The 14,930-nt window shown below is 40.9% G+C and overlaps 1 protein-coding gene across 4 annotated transcripts in view; it reads left to right on the top strand.

Annotated features, from left to right (window-relative positions):
* Positions 1-14,930, top strand: part of DIAPH2 (diaphanous related formin 2) — a 168,468-nt gene that overhangs the window by 6,930 nt on the left and 146,608 nt on the right. For 2 of the 4 annotated variants that reach the window (XM_030967679.1, XM_030967680.1), the window contains exons 2-4: positions 8,666-8,698; positions 10,943-11,119; positions 11,969-12,073. In XM_030967679.1, coding sequence (XP_030823539.1) covers positions 8,666-8,698; positions 10,943-11,119; positions 11,969-12,073 — 315 coding nt within the window. Of the gene's footprint in view, positions 1-8,665; positions 8,731-10,942; positions 11,120-11,968; positions 12,074-14,930 lie in introns of those variants that run through there. The other 2 variants (XM_030967682.1, XM_030967681.1) reach the window with 2 other exon arrangements.

Genomic DNA, 14,930 nt, shown 5'->3' with positions numbered 1-14,930 from the left:
TGAATGTCTGATGTGTCTGCTGCCGGCACTGTTCTTTGCATAGTGTTACTAGAAATCTTTTCAATTTGTAACAGTTTAAACTTGTTTCAAAGGCTGAAAATGTTAGTGTCAAAGTGACTGATTAAAACCAATGTCGTTGGAAGAGGTACTGCCTTGTATTCCTATGTGATTTTTGTGTGTGTGTGTAAATATATATATTAACACACTTACTGCTGCCCTACTTATAGTGGAAATATGAACTTTTCTTTTTATACCAAGACCCCATTAACACATTTAGTTTGTCCCTTTGAGTCAGAATAAATACAGAAGCACTTGCTCGAGGATTGTGGAACTTCGAGCACTGCTACCTTGGGGTTTAGAACAAGTTTCTAAATTAAAAAAAAAAAATTAAAATATCTGGGGAATTGTGGTGTAGGATCCCAACCCCTAGTGCTGCAGAACTGTTGCTCTTTAGCCAGGAGAGCAGCAGCTGTAATTTTAGGTTCCAAAGGCTGAGAGAATTGCAGGATTGGTGGGTGCAGGATGCTTTGAGGGACACAGCCTGGTTCTTGGTTCAGGGATCAGCTGGTCAAACATTAATAACTTTGTCCTGGCTGGAGTCACATGAACAAACTGCTCCATGCTATGTGTGCAGGCATGAAGGTGAGAGGAAATAACCTGAGACCTTCAGTGTCCCCATGGACACCTTTTTGTCTCAGTGGGTTGGTTATGTGTTCACAGGTGGCTCTGTATAAATTCAGTTTGGGCTCAGGGATGGTGGAACAAGCCAAAATAAGTACTTGGTCAGGAGAAATGTTAGTTCTGCAGTTCATTACTCCTTCTTAATATGGTAAGAGCTAATGATGGTTGTTATAATGGCCTTTAAGGGTGCCTGTGGTTCAGTGTTTTTAATGAGTGTGCCTTTGTCAGGAACAAATACAAAGCCAACATGAGATTCATTAGATTCTAGCCCCTAATAACAGAATACGAGCTGTTAATTCTTTTGCAGTAGAAAGTTTTCTGCTTCCTTGTCTGCATTTTGGTTCTTCATGTTCTTTCTCTTGCTGTGAATTATTTTTGTCTATTAAATTTGAGTAACTTGCGAGGTACTTTGGTTTCATAATGGAGCTGTGCTGAATGTTTGCATTTGTAATTGTGTGAGTACAGGAGTAGATGAGAACTTGACAGTTATTCAGAGTTGAAGTGGCTGTGTGTCCCAGTTGTATTAGAACAGGGAAGAATTTCCATAAAGAAGGAAGAAGACAAAGCACACCAGGCTGAGAATATGCACTGGTGCCATGTATGTTTGAGTTTTTGTGCCAGCCACAGAGATGGCCAAGTTCCCCAGCTGCCGCAGGAGCTGAGCCCACTGCCATCCTTCAGGCTGGCCCTGCCCCTCCTGGGGAGCTGCACAGTGACTTTATCTGATTGGTGCACACTGAAGGGCATTGTACAGTAACAAATCCACAGCACTGAATTTTGTTTTCATCCTCCAGTTTATTGTAGCTCAGTGGAGATGTTCCCAAACTGGAAAGGTGAAGAGTGCAGCAGAAGGGTTTGGTGAAGTTTCTGCCTGAAAACCAGGAAGGCAATTTGCATTTTTAATATGCATTCATATTTGAACTTCAGACAAAGCTTGGGTGGATAGGACAGGCTTCCTAAATCCATTAAGGTTAGTTTATAGAGTTCTGTGATTCAGGCTAATTCCTGAATGCCTTCTAAGATAAGCAGTAATCCCATCAGTTAACATTTGATACTTCAAAAGAATTATTTTGTGAAAAACCTTTATAAGATTCATGTAAGTGTTCAGGGGTAGCCAAAGCACATTGAACACTTAAGATAAGCAAAAAAAAAAAGATGGTTTATCTCCTTTAACAGAAAATAACAGATTCTCCATAATCTATGGCAAGTTTGTCTAATTGTCCTGAATTCCAGTTTCTTCTTAATAGGGACCCTCACCTGTACTGAAGTCAAGTGATACCATGGGATTCCTCATTATGAAGTACAATGTAATTCCTCTCTGTTCACATGGTGCTTCATTTCCTACTTCCCCAAAGGACAAATAATCTTCTGAGGATGCTGTTATAAACAGGAAAGAATAGGGAAGAGAACAGGAAGACCTGGAGTGTGACACAGGAGCTGCACATTGTTCTACCCAATATTCTTTGCCTGTTGAGGTACATTGTGGTCCATGCCTGTGGAAATTATTTAATCTTGAATTTTAGTTCTGTGAGGAAAAGCCAGAGTTCCCTGCTATGACAGCAGCACTACTCATTTTTCCAAGTTTTAGTATCACATCATTTAATATTAAGGGAGAAAAAAGTGGCTTTACCAGCAGCTTATTGTAATGCAGAGATCAAATACTGCTCTGATTAAGTGCTTGCTCTTTACTTGTAGGTCTGTCTTGGAAGACAGACAACATTATTCTAAGAAGTTGTTGACATGATCCCTGTGACCATGTTCCAAGTCTGCTGAGTACAGACAAAGTGAATGTTCTTCCCAAGGAATTCCAGCTCCTTTGGCTCACTGCGCCCCTTCTGCTGCCAGCTTGTTTGTGGGCTGTGGTTTGGTTGGTTGGGTTTTCTTACTACTTACAAAACAACCCAAACAAAGCAATACACATGTTCTCACTCTCTCAAAGCCTATCAAAGGCAATCTATTCCATTTTCCAGGAACTGCCCAGTATCCAGTGAAGCTCCTGCAGCTTGCTGTGGGTGTTCTGCTTTATTTTTAAGTGCATCAGTCCTCTCCCAACAGATGCATTCTGCCAGTTTAACTTCTCAAACGGTTTCGTAGGAAAATCCAAATGGAGTCTGACACTTATTTCAATGTTTACTGTACCCACAAGAGCAAGAGATGTTCTACACAACCACCAGCATGCAGTGCAAAATCTTACCAAATCCATCTCTGCACAGAACAGCAAGAGAAGTTTACAGAAGCTGAGCCTGTCCCTTGCAGGGCTATTGGGCTGTCCTGTGTACACTGACATAGAGGAAGCAAGTAAACTGAAATGAAAACAAAGTGTGTAAGTATTAGAGTGAGGAATTTCTCAAAGCAGTTTCTGCTTCATTTTTAAGATAATTTCAGACCAACTCTGTCAAGTCAAGTTGCTCCTCTTGAGAGAAAATACTTAGGTTGCAACAAAAGATTAATTTCAGGTTCAAGGTGTGTGATTGTTGTTAAAAGGGTAAAAACTAGGATTGCAGTTCAGTCAGAGCAAAGGTGACTCTTGTCATGATGAAAAGGTGTCTCTTGAGAGAGTGAGGCATAAAAGGAGGCCTGCTCTCACTCCTCTCCACTGAGCCACTCAGAGCTGTGCACCAGCTCCCACTCAGTCCCAGCAGCTCCCCAGAGTGTCTCAATGAGCACCTGCACCCAGGAGGGCCAGGGCAGGGGCCAAAGGGGCCCTGAAGTATTGCTATCAGAAGTGCACATCAAGTATTGCTATCAGAAAAACTGCTGTGTGCTGCCCCTGGGGTGGAAGCAAAGAGCTCAATCCCACTGCTTGTATCTCCGCATAGAATTGAGATAAAGTCTGCACTTACTATGTCAGGAGTTGTTTTGACATAGTTTTTCCAGTTTAACTGTTCCAGAATATTTCAAAAGCACTTCCCAATAATATTATACCAAAAAAAGCAAAAGCCAAGTTCCCTAAAAAGCCAAAGCTCAAGTCAACCACATTTTGGAAAAGCAGCAGAGATCCAGTGCTGAGCATGGTTCTCCTTTGCAGGAAAGCAACTTGGCTCTTTCTGAAGTCTAATCTGCAGAACTTTTAACAGCAAACTGTTGATAGTTTGAAGCGAGGAATGTAAAAGCTGTAGAGCATTCTGAGGAGAGCTTGTGTATTTGCACTTTTCCTGTCGTGCAGGGTGCCCAGGGAGCAGAGCAGGACCCAGCTCCTGGCTCTGCCTGGGGAGCAGGGATGTGAAGCCTTGTCTGATACAGCTGCTGTGGAGGCTTGATGGCAAGTGTTTGGATTTCAGCTGCGGCTCTGGAAAATGCCAGGACTTCCTTCATTTGCCTCTGCACTGGCAGGTGTGTCTCAGATCAGCCTAACCTGATCTGAGTCCTGCTGCCACCCTTGCCTTGTGTCTCACACCCAGCAATTTTGTTGGCTTAGACTGACACGGAACTGCAGCTTTTGGGGAAAAGTTTATCATTTTCTTCTGGTTTTTAAGGCTTACTTATCAATGAGCGCCAAGAAACCATTGTCTGAAACAAATTTTTCAAAACAGTGATGGCAGTTTGAGCTTCAAATTATATATATATTAAAAAAAAGTTAGGTCAGATGTCTTCCTCAACTCCTTTTGTATTGTCAGTTACAAAGCTGATGAAATTGACTGTTTGTTTACAGTGATTTTTTTCAATTTCTGAATGAGTTTGCTCTTTTGTAAAACCTCAGCCCTTGGCATTTGTGAGGGGAGTGTCTGATATGATCCCCATCCTCTGGCATGTGTTCCCTCCCCTTCTGTTCAGGAGCAGTGCTGAGGCATCTCCCAGCCGGTGATTAAGGATTGGTGCCCTCTGCTGTTAATGATTTACCAGCCTGGCTGACTCTCGGGCTTTATTTAGCATGAGGAATTATCAAACTTATTTCTGGAGCATTGCTCATTTGTGGATGGTCATTTTCCTAGAGGAAGAAGGGGAGGAACTGGGCAAAGCTGGCAGCTTCCCTCGGGGAGGTGGTGCCATCCTGCCCTGACTCAGGGATGCCAGCAGTTCTCCATCTGCATTTTGGCAGCCCATGCTTCCCTCCATGCTCAGCTCTAGGTTAAGCCTTAATTTAAAACATTGAATAATGCACATTCAAGGAGTTTGTGAAGCAAGCAGCTGCAAGGCAAACAAGATTTTTTCCATATGGTGTCATATAGCCCAAATGTAAATGTACAACAATAGTAACAAAACCATTGGTATTGCTCAATTCAAGTGTTTTGGAGGAAGCAGATGGATTATAACAGTCATTTCAAGGTTTTTCTGAAAGCATGGTGAATGCTTCTCAAAGTGTGAAAAATATTATGCTAAAGCAAACATTAGTAATAAAATTAGTAAAAATATAATTCACAAAATGTCAGGTATACTTCATCATGGGTAAAGATCTTGAAAGGCCTAAATGAGTGTGTAGTCCTGGTTTCTGCACATCAGCTTTTATAGCTTGGGTATCTTTTCACCATTTCCTAGGTGCCTTTTCAGATTTAATTCCAACACTGAATATGTTAACAGATGGTTAAATTGTCTAATGGGAACATTATTCATTCTCTGAACTGAAGAACAGAGGTTGTAGGAGTGAATTCTATTTTGTGACTAAGACCTACATTCAAGATGCAGACAACTTTTTGTACTTCAAATATTAACCAGGTTGGGGTTTGTCCCTTTAAACTCCCTGGGTTCAGGTGTTCATATGGGAAGTTATTCCTGTCCTGCTTGTATGCAAATTGAAAGGTCTTGTCCTTGAGTGGAGCTTCACCATGGCTTTTGCAGGTGTTGAAGTCAAGGTAAATTTTAGAAAACAGCAGTATCAGCACAGTTAAGAAAAAAACCCAAGAAAACAACAAAAAAACCCATGAAAGTTGAGAGAAGGTCAAGTTTCTGGTTGCTACCCCTGGAAATGAGCTTTGCTGGGAGCAGTGGGAGCTGCTCCCTGAGCTTGCAGCCCGGCTGCAGAAGCGGTGCTCCAGCACACCGCGGGTTCCTGGGCAGTGGAGTGAAAATTGCTGCTAGGTTTAGCAGTTCCCCAGCTGATCATTGTTCATTCTGCACGTGGTGATCTGGGAGTTAATGCTGATTTGATTTTTGTGGTGAGAGTGAGACTCCTGAGCATAACAATTAAGAACATGGCAAAGTAATACTTAAATATAATCAATCCATGTAAATGCACCTCAGTGTACAACTCATGGCCAGCTTTAGTGATTTGGAAGGTTTTATTAAAACACAAGTTAGGAAAAGGTATAAAAAAGTAGACTTGATGTGAGTTTTGTATTAAAAGTTGATGCAATCAGCTCAAGTAATTGAATTCTGTGAATGTGACATTGCTGCTGCTGTAGCCTGCATTGTTTGCATGAGGAAGCAGTGATTTCTGCATCAGGAAATGTAGTGATCCACAAATATCTTTCTACTGTTTTCATGTGCAAGACTTCAATTACTCTGAATATTAACTTGGCTGAGACCTTTTGAGATAAAGAATTGTCTGGTGCAGGTGCATTAATATGTGCTATTATTTTTGTGTGATTTACTGTCATGATCTGTCTGTGCTTATAAAAGTAGCCAGATACACAGAGTAAACTAAGACTGGCAAGAGTGACTAGAAGATGATATTAACTGTTGATGGACTGGGAATGCTTTTTTTTGAAAGGGAGAAGCTCTATCACTTAAATCTTCTAAGTACTGAACTAAGTGAGTAGGAAATAGTTCTTTGGTATAGATGCTGAAGGAATTCTGTGGTTTGTGTTGATATTATGTCTAGAGGAGAGAGATAATCTACAACTGTCTTAAATTGTATATGTATTTTAGATATAAATGTTAATTTGATATCCCTTATCTGCAAATGCTTCCTCAGGGATTTTTGTGAAGCCTTTTCCCTTGGGCTGCTCCTGCAAACAGGGACTCAGTGTCTTTAACAAGCCAAGAAGGTACAGATTTTTCTGTCTTGTGTTGCTCTGGCTACCTCATAAATAGAATGGCAGAAAGAATAATGCTAGAGGACTACAGAATCTACAATATCTTAAATTTCCTTCTAGGGAGGTAAACTACTTTTGGGTTATGTTCTGAAATCAGCCTGGAAGTGCGATTTCTTTGTTAGCACAAGAGATTGTCAAAATGGTGTGAGGATCTGTGGGTACAGGAGTGCCTTGACTTTGCCTGCAGCTCCTTGCAGTGTCTCTACTACCTGTTAGATGTGCTGCTTATCTCAAGTGGCTGCTGGCAGCAGTGGAGTTGTGCACCAGAAGGAAATCTGGGAAGAGTGCTTGCAGGGTCTGAAAAAATGCAGTGTGCTATCTTGTTTTAGTATTCTGTACTTTGCCCAGAGGAGTTTGAGTGACAAATGCAATATAAGTGTAGAGATGGGGTAGATGATCCTGTTCCAGCTTCTGGCAGAGATTGACAGTACTTAAATGAGAAAGGGAAAAAATGTTCTCATACAAGTAGCTCCTAAAATGTATATGGAGTTTCAGAACTTCTTGCTTGCCTGGCTGTCTCTTTATTAAAAACAGGGTTAGACTTTACTTCATTTCCTCCTGCAGTCTCAAGTAAAAGGTTTATTTACCAGAGTGGTAAGTGCACATCTTGGTTTTGATTTCAAGATGATAAATTCCATAGTAAGTCCAGATGAGGGGAATACAGGAGAGGGGGAAGGAAGGGTGTTGAGATGCGGCAGTTTGGAAGATGAAGGGTTGGTGTCGGCACCTGGATGTGCAGATGTCTGTCAGGCTCAGGGTTAGGCTCAGGTGGAGCTGGTTCAGAACAGCCCATCTGCTGCTGTGCCCTAGACTTGTGACCAAAGCAGCACAGCCAGAAAGAGCCCCAGTGCTTCAGCTCTTGCTGAACAGCCCTTCCCAGTCTCCAAGACTTCTGCTTCTTGTGAGCTCCCTCCAGGAGCAGGGTGGGTGGTCTGGAGATGGGGACACAGCTGGGACAGCTCATCCACAGTGACCAAAGACATGCCAGAACATCACATCATGCTGGGCAGTAAAGGCAGGGCTGCAGGGTGGGGAGGAGTAGTTTTTCCAAATCATCAGGTGCTCAGAAACTGGGTACACATTGGCCTGCTGGTGCCAAAAGATGGCTTTTTAATTTGTTTCTTTATTTTCTTTATTCCCATCAGTTATTACATTATCTTTATAGCTCAACCATCAAGTGTTTCTTGCTTTTGTACTTCTGATTGACTCCATGATCCTGCTGGGAGGGAATGAGTGGGGACTGACCTGTGAGCTGGGGTCAGTCCTCTCCACTGTCCCACAGATTTCTGAATGCTTCTCACATTCTGTCCCCCCATGAGTTCTAGACCTGAACTCCTTTCATGGCTGCTTTGTGTCAGTTGAGCAAAGTTCATGAACCAAATGCTTCCTCAATAATGACTGTTGATATTGGTGTGCAGCATGGGTGGCTTTTTTGGCCATGAATGAAAATGTAACATTGGTGATTGTTGTCAGCAGGGTTTTCCTGCTTAGGAAGAAGTGATGGGGCAAGAGGGAGGGAGGGTGGTTTGTGCATCATCACTTCAGTGACTCGAGCCAGCTCCTCTCCAGGCTGCCGTGACTCAGTGGCCAGCGCAGTTGGCAGAGGCTGCAGGGCTTTGGGCACAGGAGGTGCCTGGGCAGTGCTGAGCTCTGAGCTCACAGCCCCGTGGTGCTGCTGACGCACTCGTGTCCCTGCACTGTGCTTGTTTTGGAAACGCTGCTGGGAGCCCTGGCTGCTCCTTTGGGCAGCACTGGGCGGCTGCAGCTCTCAGGCTTCAGGTGCATCCATTCCATACCCAGAGCATAGGGTGCAATGGGATACAAGCTTGTTCTTCACAGAAAAAATGGACATTCCTTGTCCATTGGCCGGCAGGTTTTTAGAACACGTAGTGAAATTGCAAATGCTTTTTAATGTTCAATTACATGAAATAGACTCCTTTATTCTGAAGCAGTAGGTAACACTGTCTTTTTTTCTTTGATTTGTGTGTGTTGTTTTTTGGTTTTTTTAATAGAATATTCAAATAAAAACTTTGGCAGATGATGTGGTAAGGTCTTTGTAGCATCTTAATTTGCAATGGTAACTCCACGCTGCATGCTACTTTACTCAATGTTGTGGACAAAATAACATTCTTATAAGGATATTAAACATTAGGTTTCAGAAAGTTGAGTGACTATTCCTAAAGACCTTAATTTGTGGCTTTAATTGAAGAAGATTAATAATGATTTCTATTTGGAGAAACTTCCTTAAGCACATTTGAAATACTTCAGTAATACTGTGGCTATGTTGAAACTGTTGCTCAACAGTTGATGTGTTATTTCTCTTGACCTTCTCTTTACCAGCAATTGGTCTACAGTGGCTCTTCAAAGTTGGTTGCCACATGATTCAAGTGGAACCATTTTGGGTAATAAATGTCCACTGAATGCCAAGGGACAAGTGTGTATTCAGTAGCACTAACTTGATAAACTGAATACTTTGAAACTCCTTCCAAAGTATTTTTTCAGAAACTTGTATCAAAATTGATTTCATTGAAATTACAGCCTTGTATTATACATGTACAAAATAAAGCCAGACTGGTTCTTTAGTTAATGATTGTCTGCACATCTGAAATGAGGAAATGGTGCCTGGAAGTCACACAGAAGATTCCTTTGTGTCTTTCCAGTGATCTCACCGGTGCAATCTCATTGAACAAATTTGGTGTTAATAAGTTACACTTGAAACAGATGAAGCGTGGTGCAATTGGATCTTAAATGACTTTTTGTGGCTGTTGAATGGTCAATATAAAACTACATTTCAGGCACTGTCATATCCTTGGCTTTTCACCAAGCTGTGCCCTAATTTTAGTTTCCAAAAGTGTAATTTAAACTATTCTAATAAGGTAGAAAATGGATTAATGTTCTTGCTTTGTCAAAGACATTAACAGTATCCTTATAGGTATTGTGCTTCTGTCCACAAATATAAAAATATCTAAGGAAGAAAACCTCAAAAAAAGTTCAAAAGAAGTTCAAAGGGAATGCAGCTTATCTAGGGACACTTTCCTTCAGAGATTTAAGGTAATCTCGTAGGATCTCAACAATAACAACAAAAACAATGAACAACAAAAATTAATAAAAAGAAACAAAGCAACAGAAAAATAATCTTTCTTCTCCATACTCCACAGCTCTCGCTCTAGTGTCTCCACTCTGGACTCACTAATCTAAAATGAATCAAAATTTGTGCAAACAAAGTCTGTCTCCATCAGGCACTTCACACCTCAGAGAGGTTGTTTTGTTGTAGCCAATGTAAAATTTGGTTTACGTGTTTTGGTGGAGATGACAGTGACTGCTCTGAGTGATCCTGGTAACCCTACATAAGCTGCTGTTAGATGAAAGCACATCTTCATAAGGCTGTTGAGTGTCTGAAACAGATACAGGGGTATTTGTGGATGCAAACAGTTCTTTGAGAAAAATTGCTGTATGCATGACGTTCTCAAATTGAACATATATATGGATTTATATCAAAAAAATAAAGACTGATTTTAAATAAAAAATTTGGACTTTATTCAGAATAGAGTTCTATGTTATAAATACAACAGAAATGGCCTTATAAGGAAGGTGCTGGTTATTTCCAACATTAACCCAGTAACTGAGCATGCTTCCAGCCCAGGAGTGGGGCTTGGTGTCAGCCCTAACCCGAGAGCCCTGGCAGTGCCTGGCCGTGTGTTTAACCCAGGGCGCTGCTGCTGTGGGAGCAACCCTTCACCTGCCTTTCTAAAGCTCAGCACTAATTCCACGAGTTCCTCCTCAAAAACTCTTCAAGGGGTTATGAGCTGTGCTTGGAGCATTCATTCCTCTGCAAACTTTATTTTACTTCAGCAGGATGTTTTATAAGCCTGATGAACTTGTGAGTACCTCCTTCCCCATGCTGCCTTTTTCAGTTGTCCTTCAAAAACCTATAGCCCTTCAGGGGAAGGAACAGTGGACGTTACCTTTGTGGTACCATATTTATTCACTGTCAGGATAATTAGTAATGGGAGAAGATGAGCTGAAAGTTTTGAAGTGCTAGGAGTTTAACCTAGCTGGTGCAATTTTGGATCAGTGAGAATTATTTAAATCCCTTTTGCATGTGATCTGAGTTTACCTTATAGGTTATTGTCTTTCTAGGCAAAGTAATCTCTAAATATTAGAGTATTTTTACTTACAGTTCAGTTTAACTCTGCTGCTTGAATTAACTAAAAACATGTGCACTGCTGCCATCCAATTGGCTGCTTTTCTCTCTTTCTATTTCTGCTTATTTTGGAATGTCTTTGCAGCGTGACAGAATCACAAGCTTCAGGAAATCGGCTGTGAAGAAAGAGAAGCCTCTCATTCAGCATCCTATTGACTCCCAGCCTTCCATCAGTGAGATCCCACATGCCCAGGCACTTGTTGATGAGCGCTGCATGAACTTATCAGAGAAAGAAGTTATGGATCTCTTTGAAAAAATGATGGTAAGGTGTGCTATGGGGAGAACTGTCCTGTTCCACTGGGTAGCTCTGCTCTGTTCAGTGGAGCTGTGAATGTCTTTTGAAGGATTGGATAAGTGTTAATTAACTCTTACTTGATTTGCTTGTTAAGGGATTAGTCTTTAACTTTTCCAAGTAATGGTAATTGAAGCAGACAATGGGTCTGTCTCACAGACACTGAAGTTGTGTGACAAGGGTGTTCACCAGTAGTGATTGCAGAGCATTGACTGCTCTTAGGTGCCAGTCTGAAATTCCTTTGACTTTTAATGGCAAGCCTAGTCATGACTAATAATGACTGCATTGTATTTAATCAGTTATCAAGTTAAAAGAAGTGTCTTAATAGATTTAATCTAGCAGAGCATTTTGACTTTTAGGCTTGTTTTAAATACATCAGTTTAGCTCTATCCCTTCCACAAGCTACTAATCCATGTAATAACAGCCTCTGATTAGATAGTGCAGGAATGGTGTCCACTGTGATAAGATTTCACTGCAAACACAGGAACATCACAAGAGTTGGCACTTATGCATCAACTTGAGATGTAGAATTGTGGTGCCTGTCCTGCAGTTTTACTTCTTGAGCCAAATTTCACAACTGTTAACTTCTCTTGATGCAGTTTAAATTTTGGCTAAGTCTCAAGAACAATGAACACTTGAGGTGACAGAATTAAAGGAGAAAATCATGTAGGGCAAAATCAAACACACACAGATAAACTGGAAAAAGTCACTTCTGTTTGCTTGAAAATTAATTGTTTAACAAAAGTAGCTTAAAAAGAACAAAGACAACTAAAAATCCTGAGCTGTGTTCCTGATGTTGTGTGGTCTGGTTCTTTGCAGGAGGACATGAACCTGAACGAGGAACGCAAAGCTCCTTTACGAGACAAGGACCTGAGCACCAAACGCGAGATGGTTGTCCAGTACATTTCTGCAACTGCCAAATCCGTAAGTACTCACCTGAGGAAGGAGCCTGGCTTGGAGTCTTGGGCTTTTCAAGCTTGAAACTTGAATTTTTTTGTCTGGATTTATCTCAGAGTGGTAGGAAAAAATAAATGTGTATTTGCTAACACACTTGTGAGTGCTTGGAGCTGCATCTGAGCAGTTGGCTTGCATTTGCCTTGCTGGGCAATGTCAAAACTTGGTCCTTTCTTAGAAACTATAAGAAATTGTAAATCCAATGATGTAGAGTCATGGATGGAACCTGAGCATATTTCTGTGCAATTCATCTTAAGAATTTTTGGTACCCAAAGTTTCTTTGTGGTTTCAGTAGTGATGTATGTGTTAGACTCCTTTAGTGAAAGGATGGTCCTAAAACCAGTTCCAAATTACGTTTTGAATAGAAAAATGTTTTGACTTTTCATCGATGTTGATTATTCTCTGTAATTTGATTGATTGATTGATTAACCCTTCATACACAATTTTTGAAGTTTGTCTTCTTTGGGATGCAAGAAGTGTAAGGAAATTGAAGACTGGATACACCAACAGTTTTGGGGCAGGGAAATAAAATTTCAAGTAGTGAAGAGCTGCAGTTTATTTTCTGCAGTTGAACTTTGGTATTAATAAGTTATAAAATACACCCGCAATGTTTTGTGTGTGTTAAAAGTTGACTGTGGCAAATATAGAAATAAGTAAAGATTATGCTGGTGTCTGGCTGAGGAATCTTTAAGCCTAGATTGCAAGCAGTACAATTGACTTGTTAACCTTGAAAATCACCTCTGCAGAGTTAAATTTCAAAAATTAAGATGACAATGACATGCAATTATTATGCAAATGCCTTGCCTGAAACATTATAAACTTCAGTGAGGAGAAGTTTTTGTTATAATGGTGATGAAATGGTAATGAAAGTGGTGATTTAAGTTCTTAGAGGAGTGATGTTCCTGCATGAGTTCATCTTAAAGAAAATCCACAGTCCTTTAGTGTGTGCTGGAAGGAATCCAGTGCTTTAAGCATGGTCCAACTAAATGTACAAATTACTGGAGAATTATTCAAGCTTAGGCGGTGAATGCTATGAACTAGACTGTCTTTGGGAACTGTTAATTATGCTTTGTAAGGTTTTCATCTTCACTTGATGATCAATATTAAATCTGGAATTTTTCATAGTATGCAGAAATACTTTAGTGAAGCAGTAGAAAATGGAAGTAGAAATGGAAGTATTTGCATTTTTTCCCCAAAATGCAGTTGAACAGTGGTGATGTGTGTCATGTACACTGCAATTGAAATGCAGCTGCCTCCAGCCCCAGAACTGTGCAGCTGAGTGAGGAAAGCATGGCTACCATTGCATGGCTCTCTGCTGAAATGTTCATGCATTGCATTGCTCCCCATGTCTGCTGCAGCATGGGAAACTTAACAGAACTGGGAAGACATTTGCCTAAATGTACTAATAATTTAAAACCAAGTCATCCTAAAAGGTCCTCGTACACGAATGTGCACTTTGGGCTTAAGTCAGCACCAGTGTGGCTGTTTTACACATTGCAAAGTGTTTTTCCTAGAGGAAAAACAACTCATGTTAAAGTTTGTGTGCCTCAGTATGTCCTCCTTGCAATTGAATCACAGCATTTGAATGGAATCTTTCAGAAATACACATTACCTTTCTGTCGTGTTGTCCTAATTTAACTTTTAAATAGCTAGCATCTTGATTGTTAAAAAAAAATTAAAATACAGAAGTTAATTTTAAAATGTTGATTGGGATCTTATGGTGGCGCCAAATCTCATTTTCACTTGTGATTTCATCTTCTGTTTAGTGCAACTACTATATTCTCCTCAATGAATTCAAGCCCTACTCAATCTTTACTGCATCATCAATTGTCAAACTTTCCTTTCTTCAGGATTGTCTTCCATGAAAATGCTGGTTGCATTCAAAATGATCTGTCTTTAAATTTTCTACCTTTTTCTTTTGTCACAGATAATTATCTGTCTTCCCTTTTTACACTGCAAATACTTGGACCTTCTGCTTAGAGCTCACAAAACACATTTAACAGTTGATGTGACCTTTCTTGCAGTTCATTTCATGTTTGTTTTAATTAGGCTTTTGAGCTCCCTCCCTTCATGTGAAAATATCACTCTCATTTGCTGATGTTGTCTTAACCAAATTATTTTCAATTTGGTGCTTCATTTGCTCTGCCTGTGTGCTGTCTGCAGCATGTTGACCATGCTTTTCTGCAACACTTGTCTTCAGAGTTCTGAGAAAGGAACTTTGGGTTTCACTGGGTGAAGAAAGTTTTCCTTGGCTATGGAGGACATGTAGAAGCTGATGAGCTGGATGCTTTCATGGGAAGTGATTTTCTGTGCTTCTCATTCCTTCTCTCACTTGAAGAGAAAGATTGTTGACCATGGAAATTATACCTGAGAACTGGTGAAGGATTGAAATTCTGTTTCAGAACTGACCCCGGTGACATTTTGTGCTGTACTGACTAGTTGAACATTGGTGAGAGGAGAAGATAATAGGTTAGGAGAGGAGATTGTCTGGTGATGGCAATCGCTTCTTGTGCTCCTAGGGGAAACTTCAGGAAGACAAGTGTTGATTGTGAGACTTGCAGGGACTTTTGTTTCTGAAAGAGTTCCTAAAGGAAAAATGGAAGAGAAAGAGTAGCAAATGAAGCAGGGGGAGGCTGAGCAGAGCAGTGGTGATGAGAGGAAGGTGGTTGTGCAGTGAGCTGGCTGCTGGCAGCCCTGCAGCAGGTGAGCTGAGCTGAGCAGGAGAGGCTGCACTGCTGGAGCAGATGTCCATGGTGCTCCCAGCAGCGTGGGCATTTGTGCAGGGTGACAGAACAGGGCACAGATGTGCTGCCTGCCTGCACTTTCC

This window comes from Camarhynchus parvulus, chromosome 4A (genome assembly GCF_901933205.1).
Source record: "Camarhynchus parvulus chromosome 4A, STF_HiC, whole genome shotgun sequence".
NCBI classification, from domain to species: Eukaryota; Metazoa; Chordata; class Aves; order Passeriformes; family Thraupidae; genus Camarhynchus; species Camarhynchus parvulus.
This window is presented reverse-complemented; position numbering and strand designations above follow the sequence as displayed.